This window comes from Podarcis melisellensis (genome assembly GCF_964234715.1).
Source record: "Podarcis melisellensis genome assembly, chromosome: 9".
Classification (NCBI taxonomy): domain Eukaryota; kingdom Metazoa; phylum Chordata; class Lepidosauria; order Squamata; family Lacertidae; genus Podarcis; species Podarcis melisellensis.
In genome coordinates this window covers 30,694,319-30,717,737 of record NC_138541.1, presented here as the reverse complement: position 1 = coordinate 30,717,737, position 23,419 = coordinate 30,694,319, and the positions used below count along the sequence as shown (strand labels likewise).

The following is a 23,419-nucleotide window of genomic DNA, read 5'->3' as shown; positions in this document are numbered from 1 at the left end:
TACAATTGTTAATAGTGTAAAGCTGCTATAGGAGGAAGGACAGAGAGATTAAAGGAATTGACAATCTGGGTATGGAGAAATAAGGTACAAATTGAGAGTGAAAAGAAAAGGGGGAAAGAAATTATAGATGAGTAAAAATACTTTTGAAAGCCATAGGGGATACAGAATAAAAAACTCTGTCCAGATAGAGACATTAGATGAGTAAGGTGTCCCTAAAATGAGCATGTCACACTACAATCAGGGCTAAGGCCCATTCTTGGCCTGAGGAAAAATTAGTTATGAAACTTTGCCAAAATTAGCAATTTACAAAGAGGGATTAATTATCAACAGAATTTGATGTTCATAACTGCTGCTTATGCCAAACTACTCCTCTACCCAACACGTTTTGGTTCCACCCTTTTTCCTTGCCATTTCATGACTTAGTGGGTTCCAGCAATTTCCACGCCTCTCAAGTGTGTCCTGGAGGGTAGAAACTTTGAGAACCTCTGCTCTGCTAGATTCTTCTGCAGATCTACCACCTCTCATGTCAAAGAACCTTGTGGCTTTCTAAACGATGGAACAGGAAATGACCCATTATTTCCAGGAGGAACAAGAGTGCCATCACCTAAACCCCATCTTCCAAGACCTCTTTTGGGCTTCCTCTGAAAGTAGGCATATGGAAACGTGGCATACTGAAACGACTGTAGTTTTGTCCTCTCTGAAACACGCTTTCAGGGTGCTGCCAACTGAGCATCTGTTATCGCCGCAGGTTTATTCTGCAAGCGTGAAAGGAATACACCAGGGGAAAGGATTCTCCTGCAAGCTTGTTGGCTACTAGTATAAGAATTAACACACTCCCACCATCTGTTGAATGAGAAGCAGATATTTTTTTCTTCCTTAATTTTCTATTTCAAGGTGGTGGAAGTCAGCCATTCAGCTGGCAACCCTGAGTGCTTTTTTACATTTGATTTGGTGAAGGAGTGGGAACCCAACCAGCCTCGATTTCACATTGACTTAATGGTCAAATGTTGTTTTGTAGATCCCCAAGGTCTGTCAGGGTTACATATCAAGCTGGGCAAATCAATGTCGTTTTCTTGGGCGTGACTAAATGATAGTAGCTTTCAACTCTTTCTCAAATTCTTCAAGGGATGTTCTCTAAGGTATTCTCTGGCCTGTCCTTCTCAGACTGGTAACACCCAGGTTACAAAACTGTAACGCACCACTTGTAAAGCTGCTTCTGAAAAGCACCATGGAAGCTTCAACTGGTGCAGAATGCCATCTCTAGACTATTTACTGAAGCTAACCGCTAAGGATACATCACTTCAGTATGAATAGATTTTTCACTGGCTCCCATTTTGCTTCTTTATGGGCTCAATTCAAAGTGCTGTTTTTGCTCTTTATACTCCATGGCAGGGATATCTAAAGGACGGTCTTCTTCCATATGAACCAGACAGATCTTTTTCTCACGCCCTTCTTTTGGGGGCCCAACCACAGTAGGCATGTGGCTACTGGAGAGAAGGGCAACTGCCTTCTCAGGCATATCTTCCTGGCACCTTCTTTGTAATCTTTTAAGTGTCAGATGAAGTTTGTCATGTTCTTTGTGCCATTAATGACTCATAGTTTCTTCTCACTTCTGTTTATGTTGTCTTTATCTGAGTTTCTAATTACCCACTCTATTGTTTTATCTACTGTTTTAGTTAGCTATCTCTTGTTGTTATGTTTATTGCATTTTACTACTTCACTTTGTTAGCCGCCTTAAGGCTATTTGGCAAAAGGCCGGATAGAAGTGCTATAAATACGTATGCAAGCAAGCTGTCTAGTAAGTACCATAAGCTACATCTATTCATAGCCATTTGCTTTCCTCCACATATCTGTAATTTACACCAGAGCAATTCTATTAACTTGGAAGGGATTAGTGTGGAGTTAAAGATTTGAAAATTACAACTTTTGCAAGAGCTCTGCTACCTTGATGGCTGTGGATATTAAACTGCCTCATAAAAACAGACGGATGTGTGAAAAGCACCTCATTTCTGACTGCACTAATTTAAAAAAATCTAAAATCTGGTGCATGGATAGGGAATCTGTGGCCCTCCAGATGTTGTGGGACTACAACTCCTATTATCTCTGATCATTGGCCATGCTGGTTTGGGCTGAAGAAAATTTGGACATCTGGAGGGCTGCATGTTCCCCAACGCTCTCTAGTGACTGGTGCTGACCTTGCCTCATGGAAATCTGGGTTCCAACCTCAGCTCATTCATGAACTCAACAGGGTTTTGTCACTATAAGTTGCCCAATTGTTAGATGAAAATAGCAGCAACCTTGGTTTTGACTTGGTAGTGAAAATGAGTGACACAACAAATACAAGTGAAAAAATGAAAGCCCGGCATTTGAAAGCAATGCACACACACAAAAACAAGTAAATGCAACTCTTTATGAAAGGAAACAAATCACGCTTTAGCTGCCTTCAAATCATTAGGGTAAATGATTAGCAGACCCATGCAAAACTTTTGATTGTTCTTACAGTACTCATCATATAATAATGAATGACATTTTTAACAGTGGGGATAGGTGACTATTATCAGTGACTTTAGTCAGATGATCGGCCTATTGATGGATCAATATTAAGAAACTCCTTAATTTTGTCATATAGGACCAACACCAAGGCACCGCCTGTCCCACGAAGTACATTTGAAAAGGCTCCCCGAAAAAAGGCATTTAATCCTTCCTGGTTGTATATCTTGAAAAAGCAGTCAATTGTTCCTTTGTACTGACGTTCAGCCTCTCCACTCTGTGTTAAAATAATTTTAAACAAAGACAGATGATTGGAAAATGTACATGCTTACTATGTGGCGAGGGACTAATCTGGCATTTGGTATTTTTATAATTTTCAGTCTAAGGTCTGATATATAGTATTAGGCATTTTTGTAATTATAAGTCTAGAAACACCTCTCACTAATTTTATCTCTGTTTCAATATAAGAACCTTAATGAGTAAATGTTTCCCTGATGTAGTTCTCTGCAGCTAAATTTAGCAAGTCTGTGATCTTCTTGTGATGTTTCTTTTAAGCTTCAGAGTTAAACAAGGTCATGTCATTCCTCAGGGTGTTTTGAAGCATGCTGATTCTTGGATAATGTCTGAAGCATATTTTTGGAACATTGTTCTTCACTGCCTTTTCGCTGAACTTCACATGGTTCTCCACCCCCATCACCAACATTGACAAGTACCAATCTAGAAGTGTTTAGATTTCCCCAAAGTTGGTAGTATGGTTTTTTGACAGATATTTTAAAAAATGTGTTTGCATCAAAATATTTACACCGGAGAATTTTCTTAATCTATTTTTTAAGATAGATATTTATATTGAGATAGTCAAATAGTATTCCATATAAATCTGTAAGATATAAAAAAATAATTTCTCTTGCTTTCAAATTGGCATACTGTACTTCCTTTTCAAAAGTCTCTAATGTTGAAAAAAAATCCAGAAGGAAGATTACATAAAATTACATAAGTTGTTTCTCTTTTTGCAAATAAAACAGCTGTCAGGCAGACCCATATTGCTGAAATACACAGCAGACCTTCAAGAAAGCACACGACAGAGCTTGCGTTCTTTGCACCACAGGGCGACAACAGGATGGTTACTGCCCCCTTACCAGCAACAGGAAAGGAATAAAAATAAATGTATTTCTCTTAACACAGAGACACACACTGCTGCTTTGAAATTAAATCATGAAAAAGAAAAATCACCTGGTTTGCTCAGCACATCAACAGGCAAATACATGTTTCTGATTAGCCAGCTGGGCAACCACACAAATATGTGGTCAAAATGTAGGGTCAGAATGTAGGGTCCAAATACCCAGGGAAATGCTCCCCCACACACCTGAGAGGGACCTGGTGATAGCACTTGTTATATGTGATATGCTATGTTGTGCAATTAGCTGATTGATAAAAATAGCTGCAGGAGCCTCTGCAAATGCAAATTGAAGGATGTCAGTGGGGGACAGGAGAAGTGTGTAGCTTTGAAATTTTTAAATATTTTCCCTCCTAGAATTCCCCCCAGGACTCTACCCTTCTAGATAGGCCTCCCGTGCTTAGACACCAGCAAGTATATGTTGTTTACCTGCATCATCATGCGTCTTCTGACAGTGTCAAAGGGGTATGACAGTATGCCAGAAAATACAGTCACAGCTTGAGCTATTGCAAAAGATACGACAAATGGTGTTTCTTTTGGATTTGGCAACATTCCCTAAGAAGAGAAAAGAGAAATAAGAATTCACTGGTGTATCTTGAGAATCTAAATGGAAAAACAGATGCTGTCAAATCATTATATTGCTTCAGAATTTCCTAAGTGCATTGTATTTTGAATGGATTATTTTACATGGACAGTGTAGTTGGAAACATATTATTTTCTCCTTTTGTTTTACGCTTTACACATGGCAAACAAGCCAAATGATTTTTTTGGGGGAGGGGGCAAATAACATATATTAAGATTGCAACTTAAGCACATTTAACTTGTGTGATTGCAGCTTTACACGCTTCGCAGCTGGCCAGCTGATATCACACAAATTAAAGACACACAAGACATAGCTTTTAGGCTCTCAGGCTTGCTTACTGGGCTTTGGGAAAGTCTCAAGTGGACTCTGGGAGGCTCCTGCAAGATCTCTCGCAGTCCGAACGAGACTGTCCAGGAGCCTGGTTAGCATCCCTTAGAGCTTAAAAGCCATTTCTGTAGCAGGAAATCACAAGAGATTTACTTCTAAATAAAAATGCACAGGATTCATCTGTGAGGCACATTAATTAACTAAATAGTATAAATGTTTTATCTACACATATGAGCATCCTCATGTCCAATGAATACACTGAGATCTTGATCGTAAGCGCTGCCCAATTTAACAGTCAACTTGCTTTCTCATTTTAAATCAACAGGGCAGCCATTGTGAGCAAAGGAGCATCATATTGCATCAGACCTTTGGGCTTCAGGAACCAATTAGCAAATTGGGACGAATAAATGTGCAGAAATAATTAGCTTTAAAACAAGTGTTATCATCAATCATTAGGTAACCACAGAGCTCCTCTGGATCATGTAGTAGATTTATTAAATTTATAAAATAATAACAAACTAAAGGAATACAAACCAAACTGGGCATGTCTTTTATCTTAGCTCTCTGTTTCTGCAATAGGATTAATAATATCTTAGCTGATAGGATAAATACTGTAAAATGCATCCATGATAAAGGTGGCAAATAATCCTTTTTTTTTTAAATGGGAAAGGGTGAGTTTGATCAGAAAACTTACTTTTATGGTGTCATAACATCCAAAATAGGATGCCCGATATACAATGATCCCCTGTACTGAAACACCAAATCCTTGATAAAGGCCGGTAATGCCATCTTTTTTTGCAATTTTACCAATACAGTCAGCAAGGCCTTTGAACTGTCGCTCTTCCATACCTAAAATGAAAGAAGAAATAACAAAACTAGGGGAGCACTTTAGCTCTAAGTATTCCCCACAATGAACAGGGGAACTATTACTATTAATTCATTTTTTTATCCGGTCCTTCTTCCCAAAGGAGCCCAGGGAGCCATATAAGGAGCCATACAACAGGTAAAATATCATGAAAAACATTTTTCAAAATAAATACAACAATTTTCAGCTGCTGAAAACTTACTACCCATCACATACTAAACAGTTGGGTTGAACCCCCCCACCCCGGTTACATCAAAATGATGGTAATGGAGGGAACAAATGCATATTTCTAGGAAGGGAGCTCCATAAACTGTGGCACCACCACAAAGAAGGCAGAAACACAAACTGCCAGTCTCAGCGCACAACCCTTAAAATATGAAGATGAAGCTCTTACCTTTTCCAATGTCAGCACCTAACCGGGTCCGTGCAAAGTCTAATGGATATACCACACACAATGAAGTTGCTCCAGCTGCTCCACCAGAAGCCAGATTTGAAACAAACCACCTCCCGAACTGAAAATGAAAAACTGCTGAGTTCAAAAACAGGGTTTGTAACAATCCTCATTTTTTTTATTATTTTACAAATACCTGAAGCAATGGTGCGATGACACAAGCCTGAAATTACTGTATTTTTTACATTCCCAAGGTGATGCTTGAATATAAGCAAATCAACAGTGTCCTATGGAACTTAGATTTGACGGCAACATTTTAGTTGAGGGAATTCAAGATGGAGTTTCCTCTTGCAAATTCCCATGAGAAAATCCACAACTTGCATTGCAAAGGGCGCACCAAACTCAAGACTTGGTGGTGAAACTTGGCTTGTGTGTAAAACAAATTTTAGACAACCTGAGGCTCTTTCACAAAATCCATCCCAACACAAATTGTGCCATGAAAATTGAGTAACAAAGGAACTTCAAAGGGAGGCAGAAAGATGAAACCAGTGAATTATAATTCATCAGGAGGTTCAGTGTAGTCTCAAACCTGTAGTTTGAAGCAGGACAAAGTAGTTGCTCTTTAATTATTACACTTGTGATAATTGGTTTGCCAACGCCAGGATGTCTGTGTTACCCTCAACTGTTGTATGAATGACCAAATTAAATTATGCAATTATCACTGTCATTGTACTTACTGCATTTCATTTACCTGTGACCACATTGTTTACCTTCTCCCCTTCCCCATGTGTGTGTGTATCTATTTATACACACATACGTAACTCAGGATAACACTTCATTCATCTGATGAAGTAGACTGTGGTCCATAAAGGCTTCTGCCATAATTTATGTATTTAGTATTTATTTAGTATTTATGGTGCCACAAGTTATTTTAGAATAACTAGGTTAAGGCTGTGTTTTGAAGTAGAAGATTTTTTTTGGTTTCTTTACATTTTGAGGGAAGGTTGAGTGGTAGTCAACTGAGTTTTATCAGAGTAGACCTATTAAAATTAATGGGCCTAATTTAAACGGGTCTACCCTTAACTTAGTTAAATATGACCCAGAATCTTTTGGTACTGGCATTTACAACTTTACAGTTTCAATGGGAGTTAATACACACAACTAACTTAAGCTAGACGGGAACTTCAATATTCAAGACACACATTGTTGAAATTATTTATTTGAAAATATAACAGTATGATAATATAAAAAATCAAAAGGACTTTTACCCTTTGGAGCATTTACCGGTATATCACAAAGTTTGTCAAGATGTATTTCATGTTCTTTCAGAGCAAGAGCTTTAAAACTGAAATGGCTTACAGAAAATGAGCATGCAATGCAAGGTATTAAATCCAAATGCAGAGTATTTGTAAATTGTCATTAAGCATGAAATAGTACCAGGTGCTTTAGACAGTAAGTTTCTGGCAATGCAGAAGGCACTGAGAGGAAAGAAAATGAACCAGCTTGTTAGAAAAAAGTCCCTTAAAAATCCCATGACAGTATCAAACAAAGATTACATAGCAATAAAACATGTCCCCAAAATACATATACAGTGGTACCTCGGCTTAAGTACTTAATTCGTTCTGGAGGTCCGTACTTAACCTGAAACTGTTCTTAACCTGAAGCATCACTTTAGCCAATGGGGCCTCCTGCTGCTGCCGTGCCGCTGGAGCACAATTTCTGTTCTCATCCTGAAGCAAAGTTCTTAACCTGAAGCACTATTTCTGGGTTAGCGGAGTCTGTAACCTGAAGCGTGTGTAACCTGAAGCGTATGTAACCCAAGGTACCACTGTATAGTATATTATATGGCCTATAACAGCCTTTTTGTGTTGCTGAGGTGATTGTATGTTGTTCAATCCCCCTTCTCAAACTGTGGAACGTTAGGGCTGATTCACAATGACCGCTCTCCACATCAAATGGAGGGTGCCCTTAGCATGCCTGTATGAACCCCCCTTGATCCTACGTGACTCCCAGCAGAGCACTCCTGGATCGCCTCTCCAAGTCGCAAACCTTCAGGTTCCTACCAAACCTCAGTTTATAGTATCTATCGCAACTGGGGAGGCATAGCCAAGGAAGCGGATCAAGTAGGGTTGGGTCCCCTCTTGAAGCTGATTCACAAAATCCCCATCACTTGGGATCAATTCACACATTTATTTTGCTCCATAAGAAATACTCCCATGCACATGGGAACGATATGAATCAGAAACAGACAGCGGTAATTTCCGCAGCTGCAACAGTGCCTAAAAATTCTGTGTAAAGTAGAATGTCACCTCACACTTTACTTTGATGTTGAAATTACGGCCTCACACATTACTGTGCATGAGTGGGGTTTTTTTGGGGGGACGGGACAGCAGCCCAAACAAATATCTAAACTAGTCCTGTTGCTGAATGTGTGAACTGTCTCCACTGATTTTTCTTTTTTAAAAAAATATATACTTATAGAGCTTGATTTGCAATTTCACTTTCACATGCACAAATTTTCATGTTATGCTGCAGTCACAGAGTGATGAACAACAGTGACGTGTAAACCTGCCCTTAAAGACTGCCTTTTCAGTATTCCTTTCGAAGGAGGCAGCTCTGCACTCTGATGGTGTCCTTTGAAAATACATGCATCTACCTTTACAGATCAAAAAAGCAGAGCTGGGGAACAGTCAGTACCATCAGTGCTATTAACAGAAAACCATTTCCAAACTGCTGATTTACGCCTCTACATACCATGCAACTGGTCAAGTCGAACAGGTTTGGAGAGCTCCAGGAATCAGTGAGAGGATTGCTTGCTCCACTTACTAAGAGCAATTGCTTTTTTCATTTTGGCTTAAAGTACCAGCTGGACTTTTTTTTAAGGCCTAATTCAGATAAAGAATGTCTTTGTAAATAGCATGATACTGAGCTTCAAGTAGAAACATCCTACACTAATAAGCTCATTCTTCAGAGTACAGACTTGCATTGCTCAAATAGCACCATTCACAATCAAGAGGAGGTATCAGCAGGCTTCAGTGACCTCCAAGGTTTGCAGAAGTACAAAAACAAAAATCACATTAAAACTCTTAAGATGTAGCCCCAAAATATCCCAATGAGAACTGAGCATGCACAGTAATTTTGGGGCACTGGCCTACTTGTAGGGAGGACAGCAGGAATGAAGTATCCTGGAAAAGAGTGGGCAGTAACCCTGAACATTTTATTGCAAGTCCCACTTGTCACATATGATGGGCATTAATATTGCTCACACAATTACTCATATTCATTGGCTTTTTTTCTTAAATACAAATCCCAGTGCCTCTTTTATACACCACCTATTGAAATGTACTGTATACTATTAATAATTCAAAAGGATATCCCAATTTCTTCATGTTTGGACCAAGCGAAATGGTTTTGGACACATCAGCAATAAACAAAATGTTAGACCACATTTACCTGTTTATCTTTATCCACTCCAGCCATGAAAATCTGCTTGTATTTGTCCTTAAAAGCAAAGTTTAGGGCTTGAGTTGGGAAGTACCGGATAACATTGGCAAGATTGCCACGCCAGAAGCTGGCAAATCCTACAGACAGAAGATTAAAAAATGTACAGTTGACATGATCTTAAATTGTTTCTGTTGCATAACTACATGTTCATGTGTACTGAACTTGGACCTATTCATATGCTAGAAATGGTACTTGTGGAATAAGTGAATCCATAAAGAGTTCAATGTGCAATATCATCCAATTCTTTCACCTCAAATCTAGCTCCCCTATAATTAGGTACCACTGTCTCAGTACTGATTTTTTAAAAAGCAGACAGAGATGCAAACTCTGGAAAAAACGGAAGCTCAGATTGATAGCAGCAAGCTGGATGCTATTAATCCTTTAAAGAACCAGAGTTAGCAAATAAACAGCAGGAAATAGAAAGCACACTGTGATGGTAAGGTAAAGGAAAAGGTAAAGGGACCCCTGACCATTAGGTCCAGTCGTGGCCGACTCTGGGGTTGCGGCGCTCATCTCGCTTTATTGGCCGAGGGAGTCGGCGTAGAGCTTCCGGGCCAGCATGACTAAGCCACTTCTGCTGAACGAGAGCAGCGAACAGAAACGCTGATTACCTTCCCGCCGGAGCGGTACCTATTTATCTACTTGCACTTTGACATGCTTTCGAACTGCTAGGTTGGCAGGAGCTGGGACCGAGCAATGGGAGCTCGGTTGCGGGGATTTGAACCGCCAACATTCTGATCGGCAAGTCCTAGGCTCTGTGGTTTAACCCACAGCGCCACCCACGTGATGGTAAAGCATGCTAAATCTGTGTGTTTGATTGCCATCAAATATACAACCTAGTCTTAGTAAGACAGTACTGTACTGTACAGCTGTTTTTTTAGGCTATGTTTTCACCACCAGAGGGGGTGCAAAACCTATTTTAATAAGGAGTGGTGGACTTGGTTTTGCAGTACAGTACATTGGAGGAATACATGCATAAATTTTAAATAACCAGAATTAGCCAAACGATAATTATTTTAGACATTCTGACCACTGTGCTGTTCAGGCTCAGGTGACCTTACTAAGACTCAGGTGATGCAGTGTGTTAGTGCCTTAATAAGTGAAACTAGATCAACAAAAGGAATTATTTTGGAGGAAGAGTTTTGCTGAGAGCTGGGGAAAGTGAAGGCAAAACCAGGCTTTGAGGACGATCTGAAGAGGCAAAAGAAAGGGAGATAGGCAGACCTGGATTAAACTACATATGTGTTTCAAGAGGAAATACCACATATAAAGAGCAGCATTTGAGAACAGGAAAAGCCGAACAAAGGGTCAAATGGAAATGTTGAGGACCCCAGAAGCCAAGGTCTCACTGCAGGAATGTAAAGAGAGCTGAAAAGGAGCACGAAGCCAAACAATACGAAAGCTTGTGGGCACCAGTTAACTGGAAGGAAGAAGGAGGGAGGAAGAATTATTGGAAAGATCTGAGAATCTTGGTTAGGTCAAAGAGGGCAATTTTACAGGATGAGTTTAGATCAGTGGAAAATGAGTTTAACATGCAAGTAAGATCTGTTCAAGACAAAAAGTAGTCAAAGGATGGAAAAGTGTTGCATCTGCAGGCACCAAGGTAAATAATGGCAATCAGTAACGGGCACTCTATATATTCTGATGGAAAACAAGGCTCTGCAAACATTCAGTACGATGAAAGATCTTTACTGTTGTGACCACTACAGTTCAGTACAAGTTTCTAAGGAGAGGGCTTACACTGCAGGACGCAAGTATTTAAATTTAAAGTGATAAGGAAAGTATTGCTTCCTGTCAAGACAGGAGTGCAAAAGATAGTTATGAAAAAAGTTAAAACTAATGTTTTTGCCAATAAGAGCAAGCAGGGCATTTTATTCAGTAGCTTGGCAGACCATAAATGAAGGGCATACTTTCAACATTTGATGAAGAATAGTAGATAATTATGTTCATTTTTGTGTTCATATTTTATTAAAGTTATGTAACTGAATGACATGGAAAATAAAAGTCTGAGCTGTTGTTAATCCATATTTCATTCAACTTATAGAACAAATTTTAGCTTGCACCCAACATTTAATATGACAACCTTCAATCTGCAGTGTTTAAACGAAGACAGTGAAGGCATTCATTGTCAGAAGAACATCTTCTATCATGTAAAATAACTCTAAAACGGGAACCAAATGTTTCAAGTTAAATGCACAAAGGTATCACAGTTTGAGAGTCATCAAGCCATGGTAAGAACTGCCAATTGTTTTGAAATATCTTCAAGATACATATTCCTTTACTAGGTCCAAAAGCTCACTTCACATTTAGGGATAACACATTTGTATTGTCCTATTTCACCTTACTACCCAAACACTAGCAGTCTAGTTCTACACAGGTTGGTCTGGTATGTCCTGCGGAGTTCAGTAAAACATTTCTTAATAAAAGTGGTTTAGAACTGCAACTAAAATGTTCAGAATCTTTGTTTCATGATGTGGGCTCCAAATAAGCCAGGCTAAATATTTTGCTGGTAAAACAGACACTGAAGGCATGCTAAACTACAGATTTAGTGCACATTAACACTATATACACACAGCAAGGAAACAGATCCGATGCCTATTGAATTAAAGGTATATGGAGGTACTTGGAACTAGTGGATTTGTTTAGTGGATTTGTAGTTTTAGATTTGCTACTTTCCTAATCAAATCAGCACTGTAGTGGGGATCCATAAACACAAAGAACTGCTTACACTGACAATTCTAATTTAAAAGTATGAACATTCGTACAAAACACCCTTAGAATTCACCATAAATAGAGTAGCTGCACAAACATACATGGCACAGGTCAGTGTACAATGTTATAATAATTATTTGGAGAAAGATAACCAGCTATGAGATCTTCAGCTATTATTCCAGGAAGTAAAATTAAGTTTCTATCCTACGCAATGGCCTGGGAGTAAGTCCCACTGAACTTGGTGGAGCTTAGCTCCAAGCAGACGTATCTAGGATCAGGCTGCATGTGTGGTGCAGTGGGAGTCTTGTATTTCTGTTGCTTAGAGAAGTAGGAGTATATATTACAGAATAAATCCTTGCTTGCTGGGTGAATATATTCCCTGTTAGCTGAAATGTGAGCATGTTGTATTAATTTTGCATGTGTAGACAGGTCAGTATGAATTAGGGGAACCTGGTGTGGTGGAAGCAGCCAGGAAGGGGATGGGAGTTGTACAATGGGGGGGGGGAAGGACGTAAAAAGGATATTATGCACTATGTACTCTGGAGTGTGCAACTGTTTGGTCGGAATGAAAACAATATAGGAATATGGAAGTTAGGCCTCATTGGAAGCACACAGCCATTAAGGAAAGATTGGAAAAATGTAAAAGCTGGAATATTGCCTTGGAGAAAACACACACACACACACACAAACTATTCAGAGTATTAGTAATAAGTATTTGTTTTGTGCTAGGTATTCAGAGAACTTAATAGCACATTTCCCCACTATCTTTTACAACCACCTCAAAAAGGTAGGCCAGAATTATTAGCCTCTTATTGCAGCTGGTGTGGGGGTTGGCACAACAGAATTGCCACTTATTTTGTTCACAGTTGAGGCACGATTTAAACAAGGGGCAAACGTTTGTGGCTCTCACACCCCACCAACCCTTCGAGGAGGGCCTATTCTTTGGGGAAGACGTACCTTGCTCCCGAGGGATGCGCACAAAACAGTCCACCATGCCTTTGTACTGCTGGTCAGCCCGGATCTGCTTGGACGAGGCCTGGACCTGCAGCAGCAGTTTCACGCGCTCAATGGGCGCTACTGCCGTCTTGGAAATAGCTGCCGCCACCCCGCCTATCATGAGGTCTTTCCCGAAAGAGACAGGGTCGAAAAACTGCTGCCCCTCTGCGGCCAGCATGTTGTCGACTGGGTGGGCACAGGGGTTTGGGTGGAAATGGAAGCCCCAAGTGGCATCCCCCAGCACCAGGCAACACTTCTAACTGCCACTGCTCAGGAAGAGCCAATGGAGCTCCCCTCCCCCAACCGGATCAGAAGCATGCATTCTCAAGCCACATGACCCGGCAGCGCCCAATCACGAGAGCCTCTCTTCCTGGGCATCCCTTCTCCAAGAAGATTCTGGGCCTCCTGGAGATGGAGGTTAGCAAGGGCCTAGCATTATGAGCAAGGAATAGGAACCTCTGCTAGAAAGGGCCTAGAAACCAGCAAAGCAAGCACTGGAAAAGGGACATTGCCCAAATCACAATGATGGGCTCCTCCGAACGCAGTTTCTCCAACCAAAGGTTAACAGGTGTTCAAGCTCTGGCTGCCGAGCAAAAAACAAAAGTTAGGCTGGCAAGATATCCCACAAGGCCTCGTGGAATGCATTTTAGGACTAAAATATTTCAGACTGGCTTTCAAAGGCAGCAGCACCGTAACTCTAGGGCCTAACTCAATCAATCCCCACTTAATTCAGCATTTCTTGTTGCATTTCTTAGAAGAGGCTTTCAGCAGTGTTGTGGGTTCTGGAGTTATGCAACAACAATTTTGCATCCAAAATTTAGTGGTACGAAAGTTAAGAGGCCACAGTGTCCTTATTTTTATTATTTTGGAGAATTATGACCAAGCAACCCACAAAGCTGTTAAGATTACCTAAACAAAAAAAATTCCTTCCAGTAGCACCTTAAAGACCAACTAAGTTAGTTCTTGGTATGAGCTTTCGTGTGCATGCACACGAAAGCTCATACCAAGAACTAACTTAGTTGGTCTTTAAGGTGCTACTGGAAGGAATTTTTTTTGTTTTGACTATGGCAGACCAACACGGCTACCTATCTGTAACAAGATTACCTAAGGCAAAGATGGGAAACCTCAGACTAGAGTTCCTATCATCCCCAATTGTTGATTATGAGTGGGGATAATGGGAACGATAATCCAGTATGTTTTAAAAGGCCACAGGTTCTCCATCCCTGGCCTAGGAGATATGCAGTAAGAGAAGTGAAGTTTCCGGTGAAGTTATGCAATAATTAGTAAATATTAAGAATGAATGCAGTAACGGGAAATCTTGTGTGAATGGTGCAAGATTCTTCTGCCAGCCCCATAAGATCAGCCCACAGTTAAGTAGATGCCCTTAACCCTCTGCAGAGCCTTTTGTGCATATAGGGAGCTTATGGGGAAGTGGAAATGCTGGTTGTGTGACCTGGCTGCTGCTTGTGAAATGTTGTATACAGTCCCATGAGAGACTATAAAAATACATGGGACACGTTCTGCAAATATGTCTTTATTGTAAAAAAATAAAATAAAAAAAGTTTATACAATGTTTTTGAAAACAAAATGGTTATTTCCTTCTGATGTTTGCCGCAGAGCATCTGCAATAAGGGCAATGTTACTTTATAACAAGTAATGCTTATTCATTCACATAATTATACATAACATCATTTACTGTATAAAATATTATAGCCCTTTAATGTAAGGTAGTCTTTTTCCTCTCAACCCTCCCCCCCCCGCCCCCTGTGTAAGATAAAAATCAGAAAACGTTCAGGGGGTTTTTCTACCCCCAATGATCTTTAATACATTCCATAGCCTGTTTAGAATTCTGTACCCTATGTAATATATTAAACATTACACTCCCTTAGTTGAAGTCCAGAAGTGTGTGTGTGAAACTGAGTTCTTTACGGCTGTTCACATTTGCACAAAGTGCCCCACAGATCGCTGCCCCTGCACAACAGCATTTTTAACCTGAGGAAAGTGTAACATGCTTTGAGCTTTTAAACCTTGCAAGAAAGAAACTCAGCTCTGAGAATACAGATCTACATATGGTTCACATGTAAAGACCCTTCTTGATCACAGTGCTTATGTGCAAAATTTGTTGCAAGGCAGTAAAGAGAAAATCACCACTTGCTTTGTTTTTTTTAAACAAGTAATTTGAAAAGTCAGTCAACTCAGAATACTGTTGATGACATCCATGTATTATTATAAACATTTGAAAAGTTATTCATCAAGATTATTTTAGAGGAACACTTCAAAGAGCATCCAGGACAAAACCATAATTTAATTCTTATTTGTGTGACTTAAGTGTGTTGGAAGGTTTATGATGTATAGCTAAACAAATTTACAGAGCTAAGCCAAAAGATAGCTTAAAAGCCAGTTCAACAGCAACCTCTGTAACTGAGTCATGAAAACAGACATAAAACTCCCGAGGCTTGGGATCTATGAAGAGTCTCCTGTAAAAAACAAAAAAAAGAACTTTGTGTCAGAACAAGATCTTTAGGCTATTCTAAAAACAGTCCGTGCTTTTGTAAGTGTTTAATAAAGAACTAAAAATGGAATAACTATACAGCAGTACGTGCTGAGCTTTCAAAATGTTCTTTGCTAGGTATATTTATGCACACTGAATTGATCCTCTGCTACGTTTTCATCCTTTGTGGTACAAAAGTTAAAAATAGATAGCTGTATTAGGGAAGTGACTAAGACCACCCATGTAAAAGATGCTGAATTGCAAACTTTGGAAAACAGAAGTTTTGAGGATTTGGGCAGTCCATAAAACAGAAAAAAGGGTATATTATTGCTCACTTACCCCACAACCCAGTACATTATAGTTGGCGGAGGTTTCTTTTGGTCCGTCCAGTTGTCAGGAGAACATTCAAACAACACCCCATGTTCTTTCACTTGATGTAGGCCAGAATTTGCTTTTCTGCGGTCTGAACTTCTATTACCTGCAGTCTTTTTAGTCTGTAATGAAAAACAAGAAAGTAAATGGGCAATGAAATTTGAATTAGCATTATGAGCAAGGAATAGGAACCTTGCTTTCACTGTCTGTTATAAAACATAGATCAAATATTTTCTGAAATGTTATGACAGGACGTTTTTACACCTTTTGATAAATAGCTGTCCACCCTGGCTGAAGTCACACATCAAATTCGACCATAGTTTGTTTTTAACTAAGGGTTAATGTGACCATAAAGTGTACTTGGTGCACACTCCTGAAAAGTGCTAATGTTGCAATGTCACGAAACAAACCAGAGTCTGGCTTTTTGTGCTGTCTGAACGTGGGCTCATTGTTCGTTTCTCTCCAAACAAACTATAAGCAGTAAGACAAGAACAAACCTTGGTTACTGTTCATGGATTGTTTGAAGAGAGCAACCATGCTCAGCACTATTTTTCTACAAAAAGAGGTGCCAGAACTCACCATTACCACTTCCCTTGTTCTCTTATAATGGCAATGGCACCTACTTGCGAAGTGCCGGAACTGAGTTCTGGCAAGTTCCGGCTGAAAAAAAGCCCAACCATGCTGGATTCAGACATTACAAAAATCCAGATTCTGGCTTGTTTCCTGGCAGTGCAGTACATATCAGCAGCATGCATCAGCACAATGTGTCTTCACATTAAATCATAATTTGTTTTAAACTATGGTTTAATGTGATGTATGAACCAAGAAATAGCTGTCTACTCAGCTACAGCTAGAATTGAAAAGAAATTTTCATACTCGGGAGATATAACATTACTCTGATTTCTCTTCGAAGTTGAATGTTTGCTTCCAAAGCGACTTTGCTGCAGACATAAAGAATAAAACTAGGCATGGTGCCACAGCTAAGGAGATATATATATTCTGAAGAAAATGATCATTAAATATACTTCTCAGCTGGATTTTCTTATTAAAGTTAGCAGTTGAAAGAATTCACTTAAATCACATTTTATCCACTTTGTTCGGCCCTCAGCTTATACCAAAAAAAGGTTTTATCTGTGTTACATTAAAACATTATGTAAGCACATGTCTATTTTTGACATAATCACATGCATCAAATTTGAGATTAAAAACACATATAGTAAAACAGATTTAATTTTCATACATAGTACTGACCATTGTGCTAAAGAAAGTTGACAATGCAGCAGCCTGGTTCAGGTGTAAAATCAGACCACAATAACCAAATCCTCTCTTGATTTCATGAATGGTAGAATCAATCTTTCCAGGGAGCTTAAATTCTGTGTCTCAACCTAACACAAATACCATAGTTTTTTGATACAAGGACATGCCATGGCACGCTCCAGACTTAGCGCTCCCCTCTCTTCCTTCCATCCTCTCCTTGTGCTTATGAACTGTAGAAAGGTGTGTGTAAGCCCAATACTTGCTACAGCTCCACAAAGTCTGGCTCTACCATTATTTAAATTGAGATCATATTTCATTAATAAACAGTTAATTCTGTCATAGTAATGCAGTTAAGAAGTTAAATTTATTTTAAAAAGTGAATTTATCCCCATTTTAAGAGGAAAGAGTTATGCTGCAATCCTATACTCATTCATCTGGGAGAAAGTCCCATTTAATTTAGTAGGGCTTACTTGTGAGTAGCTAAGTATTCCCTTGTTAGGAACAAAAGAGTTTCCCCATAATTAACGATAATGATGCATACTTCACTTGTCATAGTTTGTTGAAAAATGGAACGGATGGAAAGGCAACAGCGATGGAAATTCTTGATGAGCTGGGGATGGATAGTTCCACTCAGCTGTGCAACTTCAGCATGTGTTGGAGTGATAAAAATTCCATGCATTGTTTCTAGAGAAATATAGTGGAAGAGAGTGTTTTCAGGACCAGATGTCAACCTTCAAAAGCAAAAGAAAATAGTTAATCAACCATCACCTTTTTACAATTAAAACACAAAACCTACTGTGCAAAACAAACCCATCAGCTACAACATAGTAAGAAATTTTCCTAGGGCGTGGCTGGTTTCTATACCAATTAATTGTGAACATAGATAGTGTTTTATTGAAATAGTCATGGGCAATAGTAAATTAGTTGAGAAACCAAATAGACAAAAATATTCAAGTGATATTTTCTAGATCAGATATTCTACATCTAAAAGCTAATCTGTTCAATTAGAAAGTGATAACTGATAGGATATTTCAGTGTGTATGCTTAGAAGTACTCTCCCATCAATCAAGCCAGTGTGGTGTAGTGGTTAAGAGCGGTAGTCTCTAATCTGGGGAACCGGGTTCGCGTCTCCGCTCCTCCACATGCAGCTGCTGGGTGACCTTGGGCCAGTCACACTTCTGTGAAGTCTCTCAGCCCCACTCACCTCACAGAGTGTTTGTTGTGGGGGAGGAAGGGAAAGGAGAATGTTAGCCGCTTTGAGACTCCTTAAAGGGAGTGAAAGGCGGGATATCAAATCCAAACTGTTCTTCTTCTTCTTCTCTGCACTTATCATCATGGGAGAGAGATGGGTACTGTCTTTGGTGGCTTATAAAGACAGAGGGGAGTGGAATCAGTCTTTATAATCATTTTAGCTTGACTTCCATGTACAGTCACACCTTGGTTCCCGAACAGCTTGGTTGCCAAACAAATCGGCTCCTGAACGCCACAAACCCGGAAGCAAGTGAACGTTTTTCAGAAGTGCAGGAAGCTCCTGCAGCCAATCAGAATCTGCACCTTGGTTTTCAAATGGTTTTGGGAGTCGAACGGAACAGATTAAGTTTGAGAATCAAGGTACCAACGTACTAGTTAGGTCTGAGATAAAACTTTTGCTGCACTATGCACAGTGGAATATATTACAACATATTGCAATAAAGCAGTCTTGCAGAACTATGTAAAAGTTTGTTTCCTTAGCTTGCTGAAGCACTTGTTTTGTATGTTCTGTCCTAAGAAGCTGGTGACTTCTCTTAAGATTCCAAGCTATTCTGTTTAGCTGAAATTAAGTTAGTTTTTTTTTTGTAGGATTTGGCATTTGAACCAACGTATAGCAGGGTCACAACTATATTCCTTACAGTTTCAAGGAATTTGGTCAAATTAAGCAGGGACACTCCAAATTTGCTTGTAGTCTACCTGCTGACAGCAGAAACAAGGAGCTTTTTGGTTGGATTGTCTGTGGAGGAAGAGTGGCTTAAGACAGCAGATGAAATCAGCTGTTTATTCTACCTGTCATTATTAATAGAGGAGTAAAGGATGCTCTGGTCCATGGGGTCACGAAGAGTCGGACACAACTAAACGACTAAACAACAACAAAGGATGTCAGTCCATGTGTTGGACTGACCTTTGCGTCCAGACCCTCAAAGTCCATCTTACTTCTCAGCAAGGCCATTCCTAAGCATAGTCCATTATGGCCCATGCCCAAGCACGAGATGACAGTAAGTATGCCCAAGCATAAAAAGTTGCCCCAGCAAAAGTGCAGAGAACTGGGCTCAAAAGGATTAATCAAAAAGTCAAGTTATTTAAAGCAAGAGTTTATAAGAAATGTGCAACAACAGCAGGAAACCTGTACTAGTAAAAATTAACAAAGATTTTGTGTGGGGTTTTTTTTTTTTGGTCAGATTCAATCCTAAACAAATGTAATGAAATACCGCAATAGTTTGCACACAAAAATATATGCATATTAGTGAAAAGCTTGTGTTTTCATACCAAATTCCCAAGGAAAGCCTAGCAAAGAGAGTTTCCTGCTGCCCCACATAGCTTAAGTGGGGAAGGTGAAGAAATCATGGGGAAGTTTCCTGTGTGGAGGTGCATGGTTAGTGGCAATTCATTCTAAGGAAAAGTGTGTACACTCGCATAGCACACTGGCTACCCAACGGCTGTACACCTTAATGTAGTTATAAAGATGGCCTACCAGCCACACAAGGACATTCACAGCTTCAGAAACTGAGCACTTTCCAATAGGCAGTCTAATAACTGGCACACCCGCCTTATTTTTTTATTTGCATACATCCACACAAAATATTAATGTAGTCAGAAGCTAAAGAACAAAAGTTAGTAACACCTTACTTCATAACTTTATACAGTTCAGCTTCCTTATCTGTAAGGTTCTTTTTGAGGGTTCCTAAATTAAAAGGATTTGGAAGAATATTTTTCTTTTTGGCGATCTGAAAAACAAGCAGAATTAAAAGCTCACAGTAGGTGTGTGATTCAGATTTTAACATACAAGTACCAAGGCTGTTATTAAAAATATTAAGCTAGTTCAGCAATTCACATGCTTTCTGATCCTATGCTGAGCTATCAAGTGACATGCTACATTGTTTTTGAAAGATTTATGGTTATTTTCAAAAATGTAATTGTTTTTCAAAACCAACTTGAACAAATCTTCTGTTACAAATTGTTTTGTGCTATTTATTGGAGAGATAAAACGTTGTAGCCAACGAAGTCATACTTTGAGTAAACCCAAAGAAATAATGGACAATACTAATGTGTGTTCAGAGATTTCAAAGCGTCTAAGTATAATTTAGTTGCATACAACCCATAGCTTTCAGCAGAAACGTATTATGCAGTTTTAATAAATTATGCGGATCAAACTAAACTAATTTGATGCCAATCAGAATTAAAATTTCATGCTTGATTCTTGTTGTTTAGTTTGGAATTTAGAAGTACTGTACTACCTAATGTGTATTATTTTACACATACTTTTGGTTAAATAGTGTGGAAAAACCTTTGTAGGATAGGTGCTGGGGGGAAGCCATGTGAAAGAAAAAGGAACTCAGCTGGGTATTTATTGAATACTGGCAAGAGAGAGGAACACTTTGGTAACTTCATCTTGCAATGACGGCCTGCAAAGCACCCTTGAAACAGGGTTATACAACTATGACAAAAACCTTCCCATTAGAATACATGGCACACCCATATACATAACTCATTTTTGGCAACTCTCACTTCTCCAAGCTGTGCTTATGGATGGAAAATGATTTAGGAGTTAACCCAAAGGAAGTAAGACTGGGAAGCTACATCATGGATATGAACCACATCCTCCCCTTACACTCAGGAAGTACTGTTTCAGCTTGCTTTCGCTGTTTGTGCCAACACATTACTATGCGGGAAACATAATTTTAAGAAATTATTTAGGGAAAGAAAGAGCATTACCGTAAACAGACTATTACTTCCATCAAGTCGTCCAGGACCTTTCATTTGCACAGAATTTGTATTAAGGTTCCCACTTCCTGCTTCAGGGCTGTTGCTATCATTGTCAGGCATCCCACTATTTCTTAAGGGACTAGGCTTACGTGTCCTTAAGGAAGAATCACTAAATGGCACTTTTTTACTTGCGGGAGTGCCTGCTGTGTACTGCAGTTTGTTGAGAAAAGACAAGCTGGTCAAGCTTTCCAGTTTGTCCCGCGATGCAGGGAGGAACCAATCTACACAGGATAGCAGCGGAGTGGAGGGTGATTCCAAACTCTCATCTATGCTGAGATCTATTCCATCCAACTGAAGGATAGTTGCTTTGACCTGATCCACATATATGCAATCTGGCCCCGGATTTCCAATGGCCTTGGAAGCACAACCTCCTGCTTCCAACAAAACACTCAACATAAAGTGCCTCTGAAAGAAAAAGGGAAGAATATGTTTGTTAGTAGGATTCCATTTTTCAATGTCTGTGACATTCAAAAGAATACAGAAAAGCCAGAACAAGCAAGAGTCAAAATCTCAGAACTCAAATCAGAGAGCAAAGCAACTACCAGACATAAAAAAATAACGTGATTTACGATGACAGGGATGGTGGCAACCAAACTTTTCTAGTGGTATAATACTGCAACTGAGAAGGTATTGTATCATGTCAATACCCCACTCAGTGGAGTATGTGTGCATGTGTTGTGGGTTACTTGAAGCAGGACCTCCTTTGTTGACCTGATACAAAATATATTTCAAATAACTTGAGCAGAAAGGAAATGTTCATAAATGACATATATGGAACTTTAGCACATGCTCATTAGAGTATGCATTTTAACAGAAAAACAGCTGCAAATGTACCAAACGCCCCACAAAACTTACCAGACCAACTATGAGCAAAAAGTATCTTGCTCTGGGTTCTTCATACCCTTCAGAAGATGCTTCACATGCCTGAAGATGATGTTGTGGAAACACTTCTCGCCATATTACCAATTGACCAATGCGCTGTTCTGCTGCCAAGGGCAAGAGGCAATAATGCCTGCTATATAATGCAATATCAATCAAATCCTCCTTTGGCAAGTGATTACTAATTAAATATCCCTGAATTAAAAACAAAGAGACAGCACAGATTCAAGATATCATATATAACCAGTTTCTTTATTCAAAGAGTTTTTCTGCCTGCAAGGGTTTGGTTTTATTTGCGAAAGAAATCATAGCAACCAGGCAATGTTGCCACATTGCCTGTAACCAAGCAATGAATCCACTGGATTCCCAAGAAATCCAGCTTTCATTATATTTAAAGACAAAACCTCCAACCCCAAAGGCTGCAAAGGTGAACTTTGAAAAGATGAAGCTATTGCTTCATAAAAGCTCTGAGACTTGGAGGTATGAAGTTTTGCCTTTTCATATCAAATTATTCCCACTTCCATGGACTTAGGCTGCATTGCATACCATACATTCAAAGCACATGATTTCCCACAAAGAATCCCAGGGACTGTATGTTGGTAAAGGTTGAATGACTTACCGTAAATTTCGCTCCATAACACGCAGATTTTTCCTCCTAGAAAGTAAGGGGAAATGTCTGTGCGTGTTATGGAGCGAATGCCTAGAGAATCTGCTGCAGTTGTGAGCTGTCCGTGGCTCGCTTTGAAACAGCAAAGCGGGTGTAAGCGGCTCCTGTCAGCGAGCTGAGCTGGGGAGGAGGGAGAGAAGCAGAGCGGGCTTGGCTGCTTTACCCCGTCCTCTTTAAAACAACCTCTCTCCTCCCCACTGAGCTGCTAAGTAGCTGCAAAGCTTTTCAGCCAGCCTAGCCGGGAGGAGGGAGAGAAGCAAAGCGGGGTTGGCTTCTTTAAAACAACCCCGTGCTCTCTGTCCCTACCTGCAGTTTTTTGCTGTCCGATGTTGGATTAGCCACTATAGGGGCTGTGTGTGTGTGCTTGAGCTATCGTTCTCCTCCTCCTGCTTCCCTTTCACTCTCCCTGCGCTCTCCCTCCGACTTTAGAATTGACACTCTGTGTGTGTGTGTGTGTGTGTGTGTGTGAGAGAGAGAGAGAGAGAGAGAGAGAGAGAGAGAGAGAGAGAGAGAGGGCTCCTTCTCCTCCTCCTGCTTCCCTTTCACTCTCCCTGCGCTCTCCCTCCGACTTTAGAATTGACACTCTGTGTGTGTGTGTGTGTGAGAGAGAGAGAGAGGGGGGGCTCCTTCTCCTCCTCCTGCTTCCCGTTCACTCTCCCTGCGCTCTCCCTCCGACTTTAGAATTGACACTCTG

General features: G+C 39.9%; 2 protein-coding genes across 4 annotated transcripts in view; both read right to left on the bottom strand.

The window, feature by feature from the left end:
- Positions 1 to 2,396: 2,396 nt before the first annotated feature.
- SLC25A31 (solute carrier family 25 member 31) lies at positions 2,397 to 13,346 on the bottom strand. Its single transcript, XM_081926456.1, has 6 exons — positions 13,004 to 13,346; positions 9,284 to 9,411; positions 5,834 to 5,951; positions 5,269 to 5,423; positions 4,094 to 4,219; positions 2,397 to 2,767 (listed from the first exon to the last, which is right to left on the bottom strand). The coding sequence occupies exons 1-6, from the start codon at positions 13,218 to 13,220 to the stop codon at positions 2,567 to 2,569; spliced, it is 945 nt and encodes a 314-aa protein (XP_081782582.1). The 5' UTR covers positions 13,221 to 13,346; the 3' UTR covers positions 2,397 to 2,566.
- A 1,214-nt stretch (positions 13,347 to 14,560) lies between these two features.
- INTU (inturned planar cell polarity protein) overlaps positions 14,561 to 23,419 on the bottom strand; it is a 33,745-nt gene continuing 24,886 nt past the window's right edge. For 2 of the 3 annotated variants that reach the window (XM_081926424.1, XM_081926423.1), the window contains exons 11-16: positions 22,035 to 22,253; positions 21,129 to 21,584; positions 20,043 to 20,140; positions 17,704 to 17,893; positions 15,873 to 16,027; positions 14,561 to 15,519 (exon numbers count right to left, since the gene is read on the bottom strand). In XM_081926424.1, coding sequence (XP_081782550.1) covers positions 15,408 to 15,519; positions 15,873 to 16,027; positions 17,704 to 17,893; positions 20,043 to 20,140; positions 21,129 to 21,584; positions 22,035 to 22,253 — 1,230 coding nt within the window. In that variant the 3' untranslated portion in view covers positions 14,561 to 15,407. Of the gene's footprint in view, positions 15,520 to 15,872; positions 16,028 to 17,703; positions 17,894 to 20,042; positions 20,141 to 21,128; positions 21,585 to 22,034; positions 22,254 to 23,419 lie in introns of those variants that run through there. The other variant, XR_014172039.1, reaches the window with a different exon arrangement.